A 20808-nucleotide genomic window follows, 5' to 3' on the forward strand; every position below is an offset into this window, starting at 1 on the left:
TTATGGGTATTTAGCGGCCATTTTGTTTTTCTCCAAAAACTTCTCTGATTTCCATTTGCTTTTCTGTCGTGTTCTTCACCCCAAGATGTCAAGCGGAGATACCTCAATGGCCTTCAAGACGTGGGAGATGTCAAATAGTATCGAGACAGTCAACAGCGTGGATGACATTTTCAAATACGACCGACAGCAACAGCAGGAAATTCTTCAAGCTAAACCGTGGCAAAAAGAGTGAGTTGACCTCGATGAAAGCTCATTAAGCTTATATGGTAGACGTTTATTCTTTAGTCTTATTATCTAACAGTTTCAGGAAATATTTCCGCGCAATCCCATACATTAATTGGGGCTGTGCGGAAACCTTGCCCAGTTTCTTGTTTAATATTGTTTCATGTATTATTAAATTCTTATTTTGCAGTCCTCATTACTTCAAATATATTAAAATTTCCGCCTTGGCCTTGTTAAAAATGGTAAGTACAGCATATGAAAATTATGTGAGAAGTAGTAAGTTTTTAAGAACGGTTTGCTGTAAGGACCGACTAAGCGTATACAAAATAGAAAAAACCGATTTCCCCAAACTTTGCCAGAATAAAGGGCTTAGTGAACTACTTCTAAAAATATAAGTTTCGTTTTGTTTAGAGCTTTATTTATTTTGGGGGAATTTTTTTTAAATTTTACCCATGGAGGCGGGCTAAAATCACGCCGAAGTAGGCACTTTTGTAGAAGCTCCCTTTTATACAAGGAGCCTTTTCTAGAAAAGATTAACCCAACAGAAGGAACAATTTTATTTTCTTAGATGACTAGCGGCGTTAAAGTTAAATAAAACGTAAACATGAATTTTTGACCAATTTTTTAAGTTGCGCCTTTTTACCGGTGATTATAACAACCTAATTTTGGCTAAATTCAAGGACAAAAAAAGCATTTTGGTACATCGCTTTGCCCCACGAAACTACACTCCGGGAAAACATAATCATTTCAACTAAACATTGATCGAATAAAAAATTGGGGTAAATTAAACAGCGAGTTCTCAGAGCGTTTTCAAAACATGTCACTTCAGCAATTAAGAGCGACCTTTGACCTTTTATATCGAGGGGAAATATAAACGAGAGCTCATAAACCTTGACTTTCCTTCGCCGAAAGACGCTTATTTTTACTCTGCTGGCACATTTTGAGTAAAGGAAAACTACACATCTGAATTTGAAGTTATGTACTAGCTATGAAAGATAATTTGAAAAGCAAAATTAGCAATTCAATTCGACTTTGCGTAGGCGGTTCCGATTTGTTTACAACGAAATTGCGATTTTAAAGTCTGTTTACAACACAAATACGGCATCCACTACAAGGTAAACCTCATTCTACTGAATGATTAATAAATCCTTCTTACCTTAGAGATCTTTTCTTGACTAAAAAAAGACATAGCCTGCATTCATTGCAAAATTATTAAGCCGCCCGATCGCTAACCGATTAACCAAATAAAGCCACAGGAATCCCACTGTATAAAATTGTACAATACCGGGACCGCACAGCTCTTTTTAACTCGTGAATGCGCGCATGCGCAATGAACGAGTTATAGCGATAGCTGACTCTCAACTTGGTCGATCAGTCGATCAGTCGATCAGTCGATCAGTCGGTTTTGTCGTTAACTTTCGGGCGTGCGCAGTGAATGAGTTTTAAATTCAATTAGTGGAAAAAAACACGCGAACATTTGTTGTTCATGGCGCATCAGGAAATTCTTATTCAATATGTAGAGAATAATTTGACGATCATTTAGTGCAAGAATGGAGATTTTTCGTTCAATCTGAGCAAAGTTTCAAGTTTTTTCAGTTTTTCAGAAAGTCCGGGGTCGTAAACTCAATTAGGCCCTGTTTATACGTCGCATTAGAGACGAATTTAATTCACACGAATCTAATTCCAGCAATTTTCTTCGACGGTAAAGCGACGTATAAAACGAACCGAATTTCTCCTGTTAAATTTTATTCGTCCAGACGTTTTATCCGTGTGCCCCAGACGGATAAAACGTCTGAAATGCGTGTCACTTTTATACGTCGCGTTTCAGTCGCATCAAAGTAAATGCATACATTATTTTTCGCCGACATAAATTATTCCACCGTCTAATTTTGAGCCCACGCTCACAGTTTTCACGTGCATAGCATGCGTACGATGCGTACGGGGAAAGAGGTCCCGCGAAAATAGAAAACATGGCGACTGCAGGAGCCCTTTTCCGAAAAACGTTGAATCAGACTTGTTGGTCATGCGATGCTAAAACGAAATACAGTTGCATTTCATGTGACAAACCTGTATGTGTTCGTTTCGAATGTTCTGTGGCTGAACTGGATGAAGAGGCGGAGGGATGGGAGCCGGGAAAGCGAGTTGGGTACTGTCTTCCTTGTGCAAGAATTTATACACGAACATCCACTCCTCGTAGCCCAGAAGCATATATCTCGGCAAATTTCGTAGATGAAACATCTTCGCTATCGAAACAGAATGATCAAGATTCATATTTAAGCAGTGACAGCGAGGAAAAGGAGCCACAAGTCCCCAACAAAAAACGCAGAAAGCAGCCTGAAGATGGTGATAGCGAGAGCCCCGAGGAAACCGCGGTAAAAGTGAAGAAGCGTGGTAGAAAAGCAACGTGGTTGGAGACCCAGGTGACTGACATGGTAAACATAATTGTCAATAACGAGAACATTCTTCGGAAGCTGGTTTTCACGAACACCAAGAAAGCATACAACACTGAGGCTTATCAGTCTGTGTTAAATAAACTGAACGAACAATATGAAGATTCATTCCCGTTCACAGTAGAGCAGATGAGAACCAAGTTTAAATGGTGTGTAGCCACATGCAAGAAGATCTGTCTTACCGTAAAGACAGCAAGTGGAGTGAAGAGGCTGACTGACGAGAAAGGATATGGAAAGTGGTTCGACCTACTCTACCCTATAGTAAAGTCACGTGATTCATGTCAGCCTGAGCAAGCTCGTGAACCTTCAGCCAATGAGAGTAGTGCCAAAGAAATCATTGAGCATGAGAGCAGTGATTGCAGTATTGTCGAAGGTAGTACAAAGGAGCCCCCTGAGAAGAGCATGTTTGTACCAGTTAACAAGAAGGGTAGAAAACATAAATCAGACCAAATTACATCAGCTGTAGATTTAATAAGATCTGTAATTGAGAATGACCCAACAAAACAGCTCTTGGAAGGCATTCACGAGGAGATGAAACTAGCAAGAGAACAAGAGAAAAGGTATTTGGACATACTGTTGGGTTCAGGTCAGCAACCCTTCCAACACTATCAACATCATGGTTCATATAGCAGCACACCTATGTTTTCCAACAATGGTGTGCTAGGAAACCAAACTCAAACAGGAATTATGTACCCCCCTGAGACTGCTGATGGTTTCACTCAATACTTTTATTGACTCTGATTTTCTGACATTTGCATGTTTAAGAATCTGTTGAACAAAACATGCAAGATCCATTTTTGTTGCATTTTCTACTTGGTTTAGACATATTTTGATAATAAGCTTCTCATCAAAACAGTGGTTTTGAAAAGAGTAAATACTCCTTAAACAACATTGAAGGTCTTTGTCAATATGTTTCAGTTTGTTTCATTAACAAACTTCTGTTGCAAAGTTGACATTTTAAAGAACTTAAAATAGTTATAAAGCTACAATAAAGTTTGGCTAACATACCCATGTTTGTTTCTTAAGGCCTTGTCAAACGGTAGACATGTTGCAGGTAAAATCCGTTCTCAGCTTAAACTGGAGTTTCCTTTGTTTGCTATCCCTAATAATTCATGATCGTGAGTAATTAGGGTTAGGAGACAAAGGTAATTCTGACTCAACCTAGGTTACAAACGCGTTTACATATAAGAATAGGTGTTACCTACAACAGACACACCATACCAATTGTCATGATTTTATTATCATTGCTTTTGGACTTTTTTTTTTCTTGTGAAACCACAACATTTATTCATCAAAGTATAATCACCCTAACTCAGAAGTCCTGTAGTACAATTCCTCATAGAGGTTGTCAATAATATACTTCAGGGTAATATGCTTAAAATGTTTGTATATTATTTCACCCTAAATTGAAAACTCAACTTTCAAAAATATAATTTTTTTTGCCCTTCCAAAATGTTGCATGAGCATTGTTTTCAATTTCTCATTGGACTTTAAACTCTCGCAAGATACTGTAATTTATATTAAAAACATTGCTTATGCAAAGTTATGGAGGGAAAAAAGAGTATTATGGTACTTTTTGAAAATGCCCTATACTCAAACGGCTTAATTCAGTGGTCCAACAAGTGTAACAGCATATTGACTATCACGATGTGTTGCATACTTTTTAGTGGGAGTCCCACCCCCTCATTTAAGAATGCTCCCTTTATTTAATAACTATATCAAGCAAACTCCCTTGCCAATAGAAAATCCCTACTTGACAAACATCAAAAATTTAATAGTAAATCAAAAACAATTTCCAGGTTGAACAGTTGATTAGTTATATGCTGTTACATTTTAGCTCTTTTTGAAGATCAGAAAAGTTAGGGCTGACAGATTACTGCCCCTCTTTCTCTTCCCAAAATTTGTTGAGAAGCGCTTTTCTTATCTCTTCTGCATGATGTGATTTATCCTTCTTCATGGTGCAGTTTCTCATCATCAGCAGTTCTCTGACCTCCTTCCTGCTTCTTCTCCCATGTTGTGCTGGATCCTCTGTTAAGTCTAACTGTGATGGTAGTGAATCACCCATGTCTACACAGATATTGTGAAGAACAACACATGCTAATGCAATGCATTTAATGGTATCAGGTTGACAAGATGATTTACGGTAGAGAACTCTCCATCGACTCTTCAGCTGGCCGAAAGCCCTTTCTGTTACCATCCTTGCCCTGCTGAGGCGGTAGTTGAAATAGTGCTGTTCAGCACTCAGAACAGCATTGGAGTAAGGTTTCATCAACCAAATACGAAAAGGGAAAGCTGAATCCCCTAGAATCATGGGATAAATGTCTGTTCCTTGAATGTTTTGTGATATTTCAGGGATCACTTTCTTTTCCGTGATATCACTCCATAGCTGTGTAGACTGAAAAATAATTGAGTCATGTGAGTTACCAGGGAAACCCACGCTGACCCACATGAATCTTGCCGCAGCGTCGACAATGGCCATCATAACAATAGAGAAAAAGTTTTTAAAGTTATGGTACTCTTTACAAGCTTCCTCTCCACCAGGAGGGCACTGAATTGGGATGTGGCAACCGTCGATCGCTCCCCAACACCAAGGAAATTGCCAAAGCTGGTTCATGTCTACCATGGCTTCTGTAAAATCCTGCTCAGAAGTTGGGAAATGATTTGTCACTGCCTTCCTCCATAAGTTTTTTACGATTGCTTCGCAGACTTCCTTAACAATGACATGGATAGTTGCTAGCCCAACGCCAAACAATTCTGCTATTGTGTACAGGTAATCACCCCTCCCAAGCCGATAAAGACATATTGCTAATCTGCACTCCGGAGAAATTGGCATTTCAGTCAGCTGATCCTTTGTGATATCCTGCCTGATATTCTCTAGTATATAGCAAAACGTTTGGCGTGTCACACGAAAGGTTTTCTTGAATCGTGAATTGTCATAAGTTGACCACACCATCTCCCACCATCCAGCATTTCTCTCACACCTTCGGACACTACGAAAACGTTCCTCTTCTTCTCCCACTTGCTGCAGTAATAAACATAACAAAGCTAGCAGTCGAAGCCTGAATTTTCGTCTTACTGCTACAAGCGTTGCCATCTGAAAAGACAAATTCCTACGCCTTCGCCTCGCTAGAGCAATCTTTAGCATTACTGCCTCTCTGAACGCCGCCATGTTGTTTTTGGAAGTTCTCCGCTGCCAAAAGTCAATGCAGTCACAAAACGACATCGAAATTATATTCGACGTCTAAAATGAACCGACATTTAATTTCGTCTCCCAGACGAAAAAAATTCATCAATTAAATACGTGTCATTAAATGCGACGTATAAACAGGGCCTTAGTGAAAAAAAAAAAAAAAAAAACGTGAAAATTTGTTTCACGACGCGTCAGAATTCTCTCATTCATTCTGTAGAGAATAATTTGACAATCATTTTAGTGTAAGAATGGAGATTTTTCGTTGAATCTGAGCAAAGTTATAGGATTTTTTCGTTTTTTTCTACGAAGTGCGGTTTCTTTCAAGAATTAAAAATAATTTAATTTAGAAATAATTTAATTAAAAAATAATTTAATTTGTCAGTTTTCACGCGAAAGTGGAACGTGCCATGTCACGCATCATTGACGTCGTAAACAAAATTATGCAAATGAACACTTTAAGATCTTGTCAGCTTTCATAGAGGTTTCAAAGGGAAAAAATGTTTCATTTTCGAAATTTACAACTGGTAATTTATGGGAAAGCAAAAGGACGTGGTCGATAAATAATTCTTATTTAGCAAGAGCTTGTCATACTTCATTATTTTTACTTGACGATTGCGTGGACTGAACTCCAAAGGAAAAATTTCACGCATTTATGTCGGGCATGAAATGTAATGCGATACTTTGTTGAACATATTTCCCTTTGTGAGATCGGCTTGCCCTACAGTAATTTTGTAATTTTAATTCCCAAAAAAACTTCACTTGCCGGGCAAGTGATGGTCAGAATCCACTAGCCCGATCGCAAAATCCAGTAGCCCCGGACTATCGGGGACAGAATTTGCATGACGTAGCCGCACATGGCGTGCTTCTATGAACTTTGAAAAAAAAAAAGACACGTGATTTTTTTTTTTTAATCGGCGCATCAAAATAATCTTATTAAATCTGTAGAGAACAGTTTGACAATCATTTTTATAGTACAAGAATGGTTATTTTTCGTTACATAATCGGGCAAAGATATAATTTCTTTTAGCTTTCAAGGAAGTTTCCGTAGCCGTCTAAATTTCAATTACTATGTGTCATCTGCATTCACGAGTTGGCTCACAGGAGCCTTTGATTATTTATTTAACAGTGATTCGTTTTGCACTGTACTGTCCATTAACAATGAACTACCTTTATATGACAAACGTTGCGACTTGTCAGATCTCTGTGACATTTAGGAAACTGCGATAAAAATGGGAATGATATAGGCTAATTCCACATTGTGGCTGTACCCATTTTTTCTTCCTTGTGATCTTTCCACTTGCTGTCAATCCAACGAAGTCTTAAGTGAAAAAAAATACAGAAATAGAAATAAATTCCTTGCATCACAAACAAGTAATAATTATAATAAAACAATAAACTTCAAGCAAAACTATAGATAGGGATACGGCGACTGTCTCGGGTGAGTAGTAATATGAGGTGCCACACCCCTTTACAAGATCTCTTAAGGTGATTCCGCTGAAAAAGAAGGAGTATTAAAAATTGTCTAAGACTTGGTCCTGATCATGACTATGTTATGAGCATTACAAAAATGTAATAAAAAATGGGGGTCACCGAGCTCGTTTTTGTGCAACCTGGATGGCTATTATAGTAAATAGATGGCCCACAAGGTTTATATTAGGAACGCTAGTAACCAGAAAAGGGAACTATCATTTCTAGAAAAATTAGTTTCTTGCATTAAAATATCGAAGCAGTTCAACAAAATTTACTCTAATCTTACACAACAAACTATTTTCATTGAACTGGAATTAAGATTATGAAAGAAATTAAAGATTTTGCTGCGTGTGCACGTAAGCAGCACTACCTAAATACGTGCTTTTTAAAGCATTCAAATAAAAATATCTCAAAGTAGACTATTAAACTTTTCTTTAAATCGCGATATATAGTGGTCAAACGTATGACATTTAAATTGATGCTTTAAAAAATGGGGTTCACCGTGCTCGTTTAGAAGAAAAGGACCATTTATTTTCCTGCCGAGCTTAACCTTAAGGAAATCCCGTAACGTTCTGCGTGCGCGCGCTCGTGCGCGCGCTAAATGACGCGAAAAATTATGCGGAAAGGGACTCTGCTTTGCGCCTTGGGTGAAATCCGTCTGTAGACGCCCCAAAAAAGCCGTTAGCATGTATAGATGATATTCCCTTCTCCCCTGACACTGACGTCCCATGCCATGCCCATCCAATGGAAGCGGCACAGATCCTCTTATTTGAACGCCATCTGATACCAAATGTGTCCCGATGTCTCGGTCAAATAGTGAGCTCAAGGTGACTTTCGCTTTTCTCAAAAATGCCTTTGAAGGTAAAACAGTCAATTACTACAGGTACTTTACCTTGCTTTTTACCTTGGAAATTTTAACATATAGAAAATAGAATGCATTAATGTTTTATTCACCACCGCCCACATTTGTTGTCCCCCCCCCCCCCCCCCCCTCTCCGCCCCCGACCTGAATGAATTAATAAATTCAATTTCTCTTGTCACATACATTCAGTTCCTGGAAGGCCCGCAAATCTAATAAGTCACGTTCTCTTCTTGTGAAACAAACAAGGCTATCATGCTCGTCCGTCCATCTTTTGTGGGCAAAAAATCCTTCTTCACGGACTTAAGTATTGATGATCAGGGAAACTTTTCGCTTTGTATATTTATAAAGCAACAAGAAAGCTTTTTGCCTTTACTTTTGCCGTAGCTTAGTTGTTTCGTGACTTTTAAACAAGTTTTAATTAAATTAAATTATTTTAAGCGTTTCGTAAACGTATCGAAAACATCGCAATGTTTACTAACGTTTGCGGCCTTTTACCTCTGTTAAGTTCGCTACAGCCGGAAGGGTTTTGGTTTAAAAATTACTCCTCCGTGACGATTCTTGATATAAAAAAGGCAAATCATATACAAATTTAACCACGTTAGCTGAGTTAGAGGTTAATTGTAACTTTCAACGTTAAAAAAGAAGGAAAAGAAAAGAAGAAAAACTCTCTTTGTTTTGAGAGTAAATATTTTTAAATTAATTTATGTTGGGCATTCATATACACAGTACACACCACTAAAACATACCTGCCCGTGCCGATAACAACTTTGCTTCAGTCTTACATAGCGTCGCGAGTGTTGCAATAAAGCAGATGCCCTTGCGTGGATTTGGTACACTTGGCAAGGATTAAGCTTTTCACATTGGCTAAATTGTTCACACTTGAACCACATGTTCCCCCTACAATCTACCCATATTCACACACAGCCATATATAAGCACCACTGACTCCGGTGGTCGTAGCCACCGACGATAAACTTCGAATAAACTCCACTGTACACTCAGCAAGTACAACGTGCAATGAACAAAAGAAGTTAGCTTTCGGGACACGGCGCTCTTTTCAATTTACGTGATCTTTAAGTAATTAAGATATTACATCTTAGTGTCCGGAAAGAAAAAAAGGCGTTTTGAATTGACGTGTCATAGTAATACCGAAATATGTAAGTACACATCTCAGTACGAAATGTACTCCTGGCATTCCTGTGGTTTCGTTAACTTGTTCTTTGGCTTGAGGCGTTCCGCGATCTCGGTCAATACACTTTTGCAATGAACACAGACCGTGTTTTTTAGGCAGGAAAAGATCTCTAAGGTAAGAAGGATTTATTAATCTTTCAGTAGAATGAGGTTTACGTTGTAGTGGATGCCGTATTTGTATTGTAAACAGGCTTTAAAATCGCAATTTCGTTGTAAACAAATCGGAACCGCCGACGCAAAGTCGAATTGAATTGCTAATTTTACTTTTCAAATTATCTTTCATAGCTAGTACATAACTTCAAATTCAAATGTTTAGTTTTCCTTTACTCAAAATGTGCCAGCAGAGTAAAAATAAGCGTCTTCCGGCGAAGGAAAGTCAAGGTTTATGAGCTCTCGTTTATATTTCCCCTCGATATAAAAGGTCAAAGGTCGCTCTTAATTGCTGAAGTGACATGTTTTGAAAACGCTCTGAGAACTCGCTGTTTAATTTACCCCAATTTTTTATTCGATCAATGTTTAGTTGAAATGATTATGTTTTCCCGGAGTGTAGTTTCGTGGGGCAAAGCGATGTACCAAAATGCTTTTTTTGTCCTTGAATTTAGCCAAAATTAGGTTGTTATAATCACCGGTAAAAAGGCGCAACTTAAAAAATTGGTCAAAAATTCATGTTTACGTTTTATTTAACTTTAACGCCGCTAGTCATCTAAGAAAATAAAATTGTTCCTTCTGTTGGGTTAATCTTTTCTAGAAAAGGCTCCTTGTATAAAAGGGAGCTTCTACAAAAGTGCCTACTTCGGCGTGATTTTAGCCCGCCTCCATGGGTAAAATTTAAAAAAAATTCCCCCAAAATAAATAAAGCTCTAAACAAAATGAAACTTATATTTTTAGAGGTAGTTCACCAAGCCCTTTATTCTGGCAAAGTTTGGGGAAATCGGTTTTTTCTATTTTGTATACGCTTAGTCGGTCCTTACAGCAAACCGTTCTTAAACAGTCGTTGCGTATGTTACAACACGGCTGTATTTTTTGTGGTGCCACCCATCCCAGACCTCCAGGTTTCGCATGGTCAAAACATGTTGATCTGGTAGTTGCAAATTCAAGTACCAGTCAGGGTGGAGAAGTAGTCGTTCATGCGGAAGTGTGACCACAGGTAGCCCAGGCTCTCTGAGCATTTATATAAAGACCTCTGTTTGACCCTTCGAGTATCACTATGAGGGTTACGCTGTGGCATAAATTACATGTATAAGGGTTTATATGGAAATTTACAAAAGTGTTTTGGAGTCGGAAATAAAGGGCATGAATTGAACAAAAATGGCTTATCTTGTCTCCTTGATACCTTGTTTTAACGTTGATTCCAGTGGGTTTTAGGCTCGCGGTTTTCCTCTTTCTATATATCCCCAAAAGGTTGGTCATTGGCAGTGTGAGGCTTAGCAGATTTCTGAATAGAAAACAACCGTTAATTTGCCCCAAAAGCTCCAATCATCTCTAAATTCCTCATACTGAGCTCGCACCATAGCTCTTTCAACTGCTCGCTTCCTTCATCAAATGAAAACATCCGCAGAATAGGAATTTCACCCGGCAAAACTCAAGACGCTTTTCCATCGCAGACCTTCGCAGCATGCTTTACTTGTATGTTCCATGCACCGACGGTAGGGAAAAGCGCCTTAGCGGCCCGTCCTTTTGGTTCAAATCATTTGGACACCCTGATGCCCGACAGTGCTTTTCCAACTGTCCAGCTTGGGGAACCTGTGGTGTGACCGCCACTTTGATTCTAGAAATATCTGTTTTTTCTTTCTTCCTGTTGGTCACCCATGTACCCCGGCCACAACGGAGAAAAAACTTCTTTTTTCTATTGAATACTAGGTAATACACTCACAGCCTAAGCCAGTTCTATTATTATACAGCAACACTGCAGCAAACCATTTTGAAAACCAGTCCCAATTAGTTGTCTTTATTTGTGAAGAAATATGCTGTCTAGAGTCTGAGTAGCCAATGAATACAAAAAACAACAATGACATTACAACAACAAACAAACGAAGAGAAAATAAAATTTACAGCTGTGGATTATAATCAAAGCATGTACAAAACTACTAGATCCTTGGGTTATCAGATGTATACTGATATTATTACCAGTGGTTTCATTAACAGCCAGCCATCAAGCAAATTGAACTTCTATGAACACAACTTTGTCTGGCTGCTTTTAAGACCTCAACCAATGTTTTTAATAAAATAAAAAATAAAAAAATTAAGAAAAAAACATATCCAAGTTAACTATCCTGCCAGGTGTAACAACCTCTTGCCCAGCTGTGCAAAATCTTAATGAAACCCCTGTATAACACTGTAATTTCTATTATCAGCACCTGTATAGATATTGAATTGACAAAATAATGTACAGCTGTACATAGTGTTGGTACATGTAATTGACTTGTCAATGTTCTTTTTGTTAACTTGTTGCTTAATTTAAATGAAGTGTTGAACATTGTTGTTGGTGTGTCATGTATAGCTAAGCGTCTTCCTTTTTACCTCCCTACCAGGTAATGCATGCAAGGTCAGGCGGCACTCTAGAGGTGATGGGACTTATGCTGGGTAAAGTTGATGGAGACACTATGATTGTGATGGATGCATTTGCTTTGCCTGTGGAAGGAACTGAAACAAGAGTGAATGCCCAGGCTGCTGCTTATGAATACATGGCAGCATACATTGAATCTGCTAAACTGGTAGGGCATGAATGTTTTGTTATGTTAACTTGTGAACATGTTACCTACAGCTGTATTGGGATGAGGGCAAAATTTAAAGGCTTTCTATTTTGTAAGCTTGATTTCCGCTACTCCCTTAGGTCCGGCTTTCCTCCCTGAGGGCTCATTACATTTGCTGAACAGTGGCTGGTAATCGAGCCTACATGTATCTACATGTATTTTGCTATATATCCCACAACAGACTGCCTTGCCTAAACATTGTATGATACATGTATAAACATACAGTACATGTACATACCATAGCTTAGCTATACATGTATAATGTATATAAGAAGGTCTTAGGTTCGACTCCTGATAGGAGCACTCAAATTTTTTTCTGAGTATGCTTGTGTCATTTACTGATTAATACATCATTCTCATTTATTCACCAGGCTTATCATATTCCATCACATTATTTCCATTGCGCTGCCATATACCACACATTGACATTCCAATCCTAGTAGTATGCAGGATGCTTGTCCCATGGCCTTACCTCCCATGAGTCTCCTGTAGCTCAGTGATAGAGCATCCGAACTAGTAATCAGAAGGTCTTATGGTCGACTCCTGATAGGAGCACTCGGATTTTTTTCCGAGTATGCCTTTGTCATTTACTGATTAATACATCATTCTCATGTACATACCAGTATGAATATCACAACAATTTCATCAGTGACAGTCTAGATGACATTGTGTTGTGTGTCCATATCAGGTGGGTCGTCTGGAGAATGCAATTGGATGGTATCATAGTCACCCTGGTTATGGCTGTTGGTTGTCAGGAATTGATGTTGGAACACAGATGGTTAACCAACAATTTCAAGAACCATTTGTGGCTATTGTGGTTAGTATTCATGAAAATTAAGAAACATTTTCGTTATTATCTTACTTTCACTTTTCAAAACTTAAAATGAAGCTCCATATACAGGCTTATAATTATGCACTTGAGTCTGTCACAGTGCTGTTCAAAGGTACAGGTCTGTGCTAAAGTTGACAGTCTTGCAAGTCAGGTGATTGCTTTTGACTCAAGACTTGTGTGATGACTTGAGTCTCTAATGGTATCACTTGGAAAAAATTGTCAGCCATACTAAATTATGGTATTTAACAAAATGTCATATGAGGAAAAGTAAAAGGTTTGGTGATGTTTGTGTGGAAATGTGAAATTCTCCAAGTTGCAACCATTTTACGAACTGTGCTAAGTAAAATTTTTTTTGGACCTGGCAACCTAAGAGTTTGCCAACCTTGCTAGTACTTCAAATGTAAACCTAAAGAGTTAAAGTAATTATCAAAATTATGACAACTAAAGAAAAAGGGTTGGAGGGTTGACATTCCACATGTACGTGTACAGGCTGTACAATAAAATTGTACAGGGTTGATTACCTGACTTTTGTATTTAAGCTGTAACATTGAAATACTGGTCAGGAATGACTGTATATTATCTGACATAGATTGACCCTACAAGGACTATTTCAGCAGGAAAAGTGAATTTAGGAGCATTCAGGACCTATCCAAAGGTACAGTGATGTTGTGTTAAACTACAGGTTTGGGTGAAGAAACTAGGTGCGAAATCATGTTGGACTGTATATCATTTAAGTAGAGTGCATTTTCCAGAATTGTGTACTTCCAGGAAATACATGTATCTGGTAAAATCTTTAAAATTTGTGTGCAAACAATGAAAACCACGAAACTACCACAAGAAAATTAACTCAAAGAATATATCTTAGAAGATGCTTGTAAATGTCAAGGGTTGACAGTCATTTGGAATGGATAATAGTCATGTACTTGTCAGCCAATGAAAAAGTCAGCCGGTTGCTTACGCCTGTTTAAATACAAATGGTGCATGCAATTATTAAAGGGCCTATTGTTGTATTGTCTCACAAAACAAAGTTGTGGTATTTCAACTGCTTACTGCTAGTATTGAAGTAAGAGTAGCCTTCATCAGGGCACGGTTGTTCAAAGCCCAATTAAACTAATTCTGGGTTAATGTGAGTTTTGGTTCAAGTTTAATTACTGATCAATAAAGATTCTTTAAAAAGATTTCTGTTCCTCAGTTTAAACTTAGACTTCTCTTTGCCATTACACTGTAGCTTCAAATTAGCTTATAAAAACATTTTTAACGCGCAGACCACAGAAGGAGCAGTATTGTTTCTCACCAGAATAATGAGGATTGAAATTCAACAATAGCAGCCAACCATGGTGGTGTAAACAGTGGCATGTAACTGGTCAACTTCAATGTCTGATGAAGACTTTAAATTCACTATTTTACAATTTATTTTCTTGTCAATTATAAAATATGCAATATACAATGTATAGTACAATGTAGGACAAACAATAAAAATTATTCTTTATTATTGTACTCACAACAATAAACAATATAATGGCCACCTTTTTCTTGACATATATTTATTAGCACTTGCATGCATACAGTGACTATACCCTAAAGAGATGTATTTTTGTCCTTGTTATCAGGGCTACAAGCCACCTGATGAGGGGCCATCAGAGTATCAAACTATTCCTCTGAACAAGATTGAAGATTTTGGAGTTCATTGTAAACAGTATGTGAAATTTCAAATCATTAATTATTTATTTATGTTTGCTATCAGAACACCCTTTGCTGGTGAGGTGGGTACGTGTAAGTTTAGTGCAAGTAAAGTGCAATACGAGGCACAGTTGAAAACCATGTATGTTTGCATAGTTTTTTTTAAATACTCAAATTAATGGCTGGGGTGTTTATTACCAAAAAAGTTACACATGTATACATATATGTTAACACTCCAGACAAAATTTGAATGTCCTTGCAGTGCTGTCAATAAGTTTTAAAGTAGATGTCCCGACTGGGAAAGTAGGCGGCAGCCTACTTTTCGAGTGCCGAGGGCACAAGCTTCCTAGGGGGTTTTCGGGGCATTCCCCCCCCCCCCCCCCCCCACCCAGAAAATTTTGACATTTACATGCTTGGAAATGCTATTTTCAACGTTTTCCAGACTGTATTTGGGCCTTAAAAACAATCAAAATTAAGACTATATTAACCATATTCTATGTTTATTACAAGCATTCTTTTTATCAATCACTGGGTTTTAGAAAAGAGTGAAATGATAAATCTTCAACTGCTTATTTAAAAAAATACATTCAATGTGTTAAGTTCATGTTGTCCTTTTGACTTTGCCCTTTGGTGACCTGGTGTACACTAATTGGTAACAATACTGAAGTTAAAGTACATGTAAGTTGTCCATATCAGATTCATATACATATGCACTTTCTTCTGACGTGCGAAAGCCTGGGATCTAGTCCTGTTAAAATGTCCCAGGCATTCCACGACCCTTTGATCACCTCGATCTGCTTCAACTTTTTATACTTCCACCGAAAGCGGGCGAAAGGTTAACACGTTAAAAACTCCTGAAATACTTAGACCCAGACGTTTGAACCGGATGTTTTACAATTATTTTTGCGGGATCTTTTCATTATTTTAAGCCGGTTTCTTGCTGGATCCTGTTCTCTGAAAATGTCGCAGGCATTCCACGACCCCTTCGATCAATTTCCATCGCGCGTGGCAAAGGTGAACAGGACTCAGATGTTTGAGGCGGATGTCTCACAATTATTTTTGTTGAATCTTTTCCTTATTTTAAGTTTCTTACCAAAATTAGTAGTAAAGTGAGACGAAAGTAGCCGGTCGAAGATTGGCCAGTAGCCAGCTGTTTTGGCCGGCTACCGGCCCTTATTGACAGCACTGCCTTGATAAGTATACCACAGGAAATTAATGAATGGGAAATAATCATAGAGCACACAAGGAAATGAATGAATGAATCCTGTGTATGAAGACTGGTCAGTGTTGAGTGAATCTGATTGGGGGTGGGGTGGTTACTCCCCTATAAGGGCTGTACAGGGACGTGCCGCTGGATAGGGTATGGTTTTTGGCCCTTCTTCCATGAACAGGGTATATAATTTCAAGCGAGTCTGTCCTGGACCCGTCCTAGACAGGGTATGGCTGCAAGACTGTCGTCAAGTATTTGGCAATTCAAAATCAGAGACGTTTGTCTGTATTTATTTTACTGAACAATGCTTCACGTCAATTAAGTTTGTACCTAAGGTTCACCGCTGTTAATGCCAAATTTTGGGATTTTTGGCCATCACTTCTAGGTAATGTATTATTTTATCTGTTTTGGTTGGTGTTCACGTTTCAATGCATCCGGTAAGTGACAGTGGGCCCATAAATGTTATTAGTATTGCCAATAAACGCTTGTGTAAAACAAGAGCTAGATGTTGTCCTAAATAGGTTCTTAAAAAAAAGGCCATTGTCCTATTCAGGGTAGGTATATAAAGTTATTTTCGTCCTAAACAGGGTCAGGGTTTCAAACCCCCAGCGGCACCCCTATACCCAAACACAGGTGATGTACCCCCCCCCCCCCCCCGAGATCTGATCAGTCTCTCTGTGGTCGAATGCAGTGATACATGATAACATGCAATATTATATAGTAAATCCTGTATACAGTTTGCATGAAGACTACTGATAAGTGAATCATTGTTTTCAGATATTATTCTTTGGAGGTTTCATACTTCAAGTCATCATTAGACAGAAAACTTCTTGAGATGCTGTGGAATAAGTACTGGGTTAACACACTGTCCTCATCAAGTCTACTCACGGTAAGTTACCTGGACAATATACACCAGTATTTGACTCAAATCTTTCTCCCAACTCCCAATGAGGAATAGCGAACTTGCCATAATTTAACATTCGTTTTTTTGGAGCTAAAGTTTGGAATTCCATTGAAGAGTCATTAAAATTCAAGAGTCGTACCTGTTTCAAAGTCCTCTTAAAAGAATCGCTTATCTCCAACTACTGACTGGCTCATTGATGTACTTTATTTTCCAGTGTTTGCGTGTGCACTTCCCCTTGTTTATTGTTATTTTTGTGTGTGCGTGTATGTGTGAATGGTAAATCGTGTCCTTAGTTCTATTTTAATGTAGGGTATTTGCAAATTTTTCTGCTTGGCCCAGCCACTTAGCTCGATGAGCTTGCTATTTCTAAGTGGCTGTGCCCTCTTCTTTAGTAATTTTTCTTTCTTGTATTAATGTAACACTGTATAATTTCTGGGCACAAATAAAGATTGTTGTTGTTGTTGCCATTAAAAATCTTTTAATTAGTGTTTTTCTGGGGCCATGTAGGGACATGTAGATTCAACATGACTATAAAAATTGAGCATACACACTGTAAATTGGGCCATACAAAATAAGTAACACTGTTTTGATTTGCTTTCCGTGTGTAAACTCCAGTCTTTGATGTTTTGATACCACTTTATTCTGGATTATAGTCAGGCCAATGCCTTCTGATTGGACATGAATTTGAAATGTTGAATACGCAAAGACTTTGCAATTAGCGTTGCTTCAGGAGAGAAAACTCGAGGCTCTATGAAAAGTTGCTTCCTGCTTCAAAAATTCATAACACTCTTCAAAAACGTGTGTGCAAAATTTTGCAGGTAATCCCAGAATGTTGTTCGATTATTCATTTGAACGTTCATGTGTCGATTTTTAAATATTATTTTGAAATCTGTGAGACAATAGTCTCCCCAACAAACGACGTTCGTCAGGGAGGAAAGATTATGTGACAAGCCAAAACAGTGTCTTCGAGGGAGGCTATAAGGCAATAGCTTCGAAAATTTGTAAAATATTCGTCAAACTTTCATTTGGTTTAAAAATTCTATCATTTTCATTGAAAAGTGGATGAAAGGTTTCAAAATGTTTTGAATGTCTCTATCATTTCTTTGCACAGTACTGTAGTGCAACCTTGTAAGAATACCAAATTCGGTGAATTCTTTGAGTAATCTCATGCATGAACACTCTAATAAGAGATTTATAAACCACAATAAGAGTATGTTTTGCTCTTGATTATCTTGTCATCCTAGGATGTTTATTTTGATTTGTCTTCTCTCCTTCAAAAAATAGCTACTTTATATTTGGTTTTAATTTCATGATCCAAACTATGTTGTTTTCAATTTCTATTTCTATCCTAACTGTACTTGTCAGCTTGTTTTTTCTTTGGTTAGTTCTGTACTCATAATAATGCTCTGATAGTGCTTCATTTTTCTCTGTTACATGCTACTAACTACCATAATAATGACAAACTGTAACTTTTGTCGCTATTCAACACAATTAGTTCCACCTCACGTGTCACACCTGCACCCAATTCCCCTTCTCCCTTCCCTTTTCTAATGCATACCATGCAGGCTACTGAAAAAGGAACATAAATGCAACAAACACATTAGTAAAAGTTTATTTCTGCACAAGTAATAAAACTTTCATGGCATGTAAATTTTGCGCCTTGTCAGTTTTTTCAGCCTTTTTTAGACAGTGATGCTTATGCAGCCTTTGTGAGTTCTAAGCAAAAAGCATTTACAGAGAATGTAGAGAATGCCACCACATTTAACAAGCTACCATGCTTTTTCTTGTTGTAGAATGCAGACTACACCAACCACCAAATTGCAGATCTTTCAGAAAAACTCGAGCAAGCCGAATCTCAAGTAAGAAGCCAAGTCAGTTGGATGTGTCATATTTTTTTGCTTGTTACCAGACCAGAATGGTTAAAATCTAAGTCTAAAGTATACCCATTTTCAGACCGAACCGACTCAAAAACCATACCATCTGGTGGGCTTGGCGTCCTCCTATTATGTTGTATCCTTACCAAAAAAAAATAAAAAAACTCCATGTTGCCACTCTGCCGAGGTGTATAAATGGGTACTAACAACTTGCAAGTACTGCCCCAACCAGGGGGGAATATAAATTTTCCAGTGGGTTCATGCTACAAAAAATGGGTTCAGATCCGGCCATATGGACCACCTGCACACGGCTCGAGACCAACAGTAGCCAACTAGTCATGGACTAGCAAAATGTCAGTTTTGGCTAGTACATGTAGGTTTTGCACTTCCACTAGTCATTTTGGCCAGTAAATATTGTAAAGCACTGGAGTACTGGATGGAAAACAAACGTGAAAGTTGTTTCAGCCCAGTGGCTAGTGTGTCCATTACCTTACCTTCGTTTTCACACCTCCACATTCCTTTCGATGCTCCCTAATTCCTGTTCTTTTTGTTTAATTAATATGTGGAAAAAAAGAAACTTGAAACCTAGGTAACGGTCTCGCCTCTCTCTCCTGTACAGGTCGGTCGTATAGGTAGTTTTATGATGGGCGTGGATCAAGACAAGAAAGAAGAGGGGAAACTAACAAAGACCACCAGAGATAGGTACAGTGTCAATGATCTCAATAAGGGGTTTATCCCGCCTTCTATAAACTGTGGGGTAACCAGGACATGAAGGCTTCTGGGGTTATTTGGATGGTTTTGAAGAATTCAAAAATGGCAGCGGACGCGCCGAGCTGTGTATCTAAAGTTGCTTCATAACTAATCATCATCGGATCATATTGTTAAATCATGGCCACAGAGCATAGCTGAGAAGAGGGGGCCAGGGATCGGTTTCTCCAACTTCTGAAAAGTGTTCGGGCCCGAGAAACATTTTTCAAACCCATTTCATATTGATTGGTGGTAGTTTTTCGTACAAACTAAAAACTGACTGCGAACAGGGTAACAACTCGAAGGGATCGCATTTCCAGGATCGCAGCTTCGCTGCTGCTCAATAAATTAGGTGAAGAAACTGACTGTTCAGTCGTAGCCTGCCAGATTCTGTTTGGCATGAACAGTGGAATATTCTTATTTATTTATTTATTTATTTATTTTTATTTTCATATTTCAGCTCTAAGACGTCCATTGAGGCAATCCACGGCCTCATGTCCCAAGTCATCAAAAACAAGCTTTTCAATCAAGCTTGTGGAAAGGAGTCGGTATAACAGAAAACAAAGCAATGTCTGATTGGTGGATCGAAATATCTTAAGTAAAGAACACAAGAGAAAAAATAACGGAGCTTTTGTTAGGTTTGAGTGAGTTTTAACCCCTACGGAAATTAGACTCAAGAGAGGTGATTGTGGCTCTTTCCTAAATGTTGCTGTTAATGTAAATATTTTGTAGAATAAATATAACGTTTCTTTTTGAAGTACCATATTTGTTGAATAAGCAAACGTAACAATCCTTACTTGTGATGATGCGTTAAGTGATTTGGTTGGGGTTGGTTTGAAGCTTCTCAATTATGACGCAAACCTAACAAGCGTTACGATTTGTTAACAAAGTTCGTACGGGTCCTGGAAATCGTGGAGAGTACTTGAATTTTAGGATAGCATTTTCCAGGATTGGAAAGTCCTTGAAAATGGTAGAAGGTCCTGGAAAATCCTGGAAATCTGTTTACTCAAGTCAGAATAAATTTTTCTTGAAAGGCATAGAGGAGCAGCTAGATGGGAAGATTCACCAACATAAAAAAAAACTTAATGTGCATTATGGGTCCTGGAAAAAAACTTCCTGCGGCCTGGAAAAGTCCTGGAAATTTGTTTCTGTAAAAAGGATGCGTACCCTGGTTAAGCGCTTGGGTTGGAGTCGGTTTACAACTTTCAATTGTGACGAAAAGAATCCTAGGCACGCATTGCATGCAAAATCATGGCTATTTGCGGTGTTGCATTTCTAGCAGTTTTTGGTGCTGGACAAATAGTTAAGTTTTTATGGTTCCATTCATTGTGTATATGGAATAACATGAGGGGATTGCTGTGCCAATGTACCTCTCATCTCAACCAACTTTCTCGGGCAGCATAATTCTCCCCCACCTATTCATT

The 20808-nt window shown here is 38.3% G+C and overlaps 3 protein-coding genes across 3 annotated transcripts in view; all 3 read left to right on the forward strand.

Annotated features, from left to right (window-relative positions):
* On the forward strand, positions 1–20180 carry LOC146479543 (COP9 signalosome complex subunit 5-like). Its single transcript, XM_085110375.1, has 10 exons — positions 1–228; positions 413–464; positions 11916–12098; positions 12826–12954; positions 13559–13624; positions 14580–14665; positions 16637–16748; positions 18557–18622; positions 19257–19339; positions 19845–20180. The coding sequence occupies exons 1-10, from the start codon at positions 86–88 to the stop codon at positions 19936–19938; spliced, it is 1014 nt and encodes a 337-aa protein (XP_084966501.1). The 5' UTR covers positions 1–85; the 3' UTR covers positions 19939–20180.
* The window catches only part of LOC146479533 (lectin-like), a 311213-nt gene that overhangs the window by 89405 nt on the left and 201000 nt on the right, over positions 1–20808 (forward strand). The gene's annotated exons all lie outside the window — the stretch shown is intronic.
* LOC146479544 (uncharacterized) lies at positions 2187–3407 on the forward strand. Its single transcript, XM_085110261.1, has one exon. It carries the CDS (start codon positions 2193–2195, stop codon positions 3405–3407), a length of 1215 nt encoding a protein of 404 aa, XP_084966387.1. The 5' UTR covers positions 2187–2192.

This window comes from Pavona decussata, unplaced genomic scaffold (assembly GCF_977016875.1).
Source record: "Pavona decussata unplaced genomic scaffold, jaPavDecu1.1 SCAFFOLD_58, whole genome shotgun sequence".
In the NCBI taxonomy this organism is placed as follows: Eukaryota; Metazoa; Cnidaria; class Anthozoa; order Scleractinia; family Agariciidae; genus Pavona; species Pavona decussata.

What these genes read in the sequence shown, in the direction of transcription:
- LOC146479544 (XM_085110261.1), top strand. Translation starts at nt 2,193, where the DNA reads ATGGCGACTGCAGGAGCCCTTTTCCGAAAAACGTTGAATCAGACTTGT.
- LOC146479543 (XM_085110375.1), top strand. Translation starts at nt 86, where the DNA reads ATGTCAAGCGGAGATACCTCAATGGCCTTCAAGACGTGGGAGATGTCA. An exon ending in CCTTGGCCTTGTTAAAAATG is followed by an intron (nt 465 to 11,915) that starts GTAAGTACAGCA and finishes CCTCCCTACCAG; the next exon opens with GTAATGCATGCAAGGTCAGG. An exon ending in ACAAAGACCACCAGAGATAG is followed by an intron (nt 19,340 to 19,844) that starts GTACAGTGTCAA and finishes TTCATATTTCAG; the next exon opens with CTCTAAGACGTCCATTGAGG.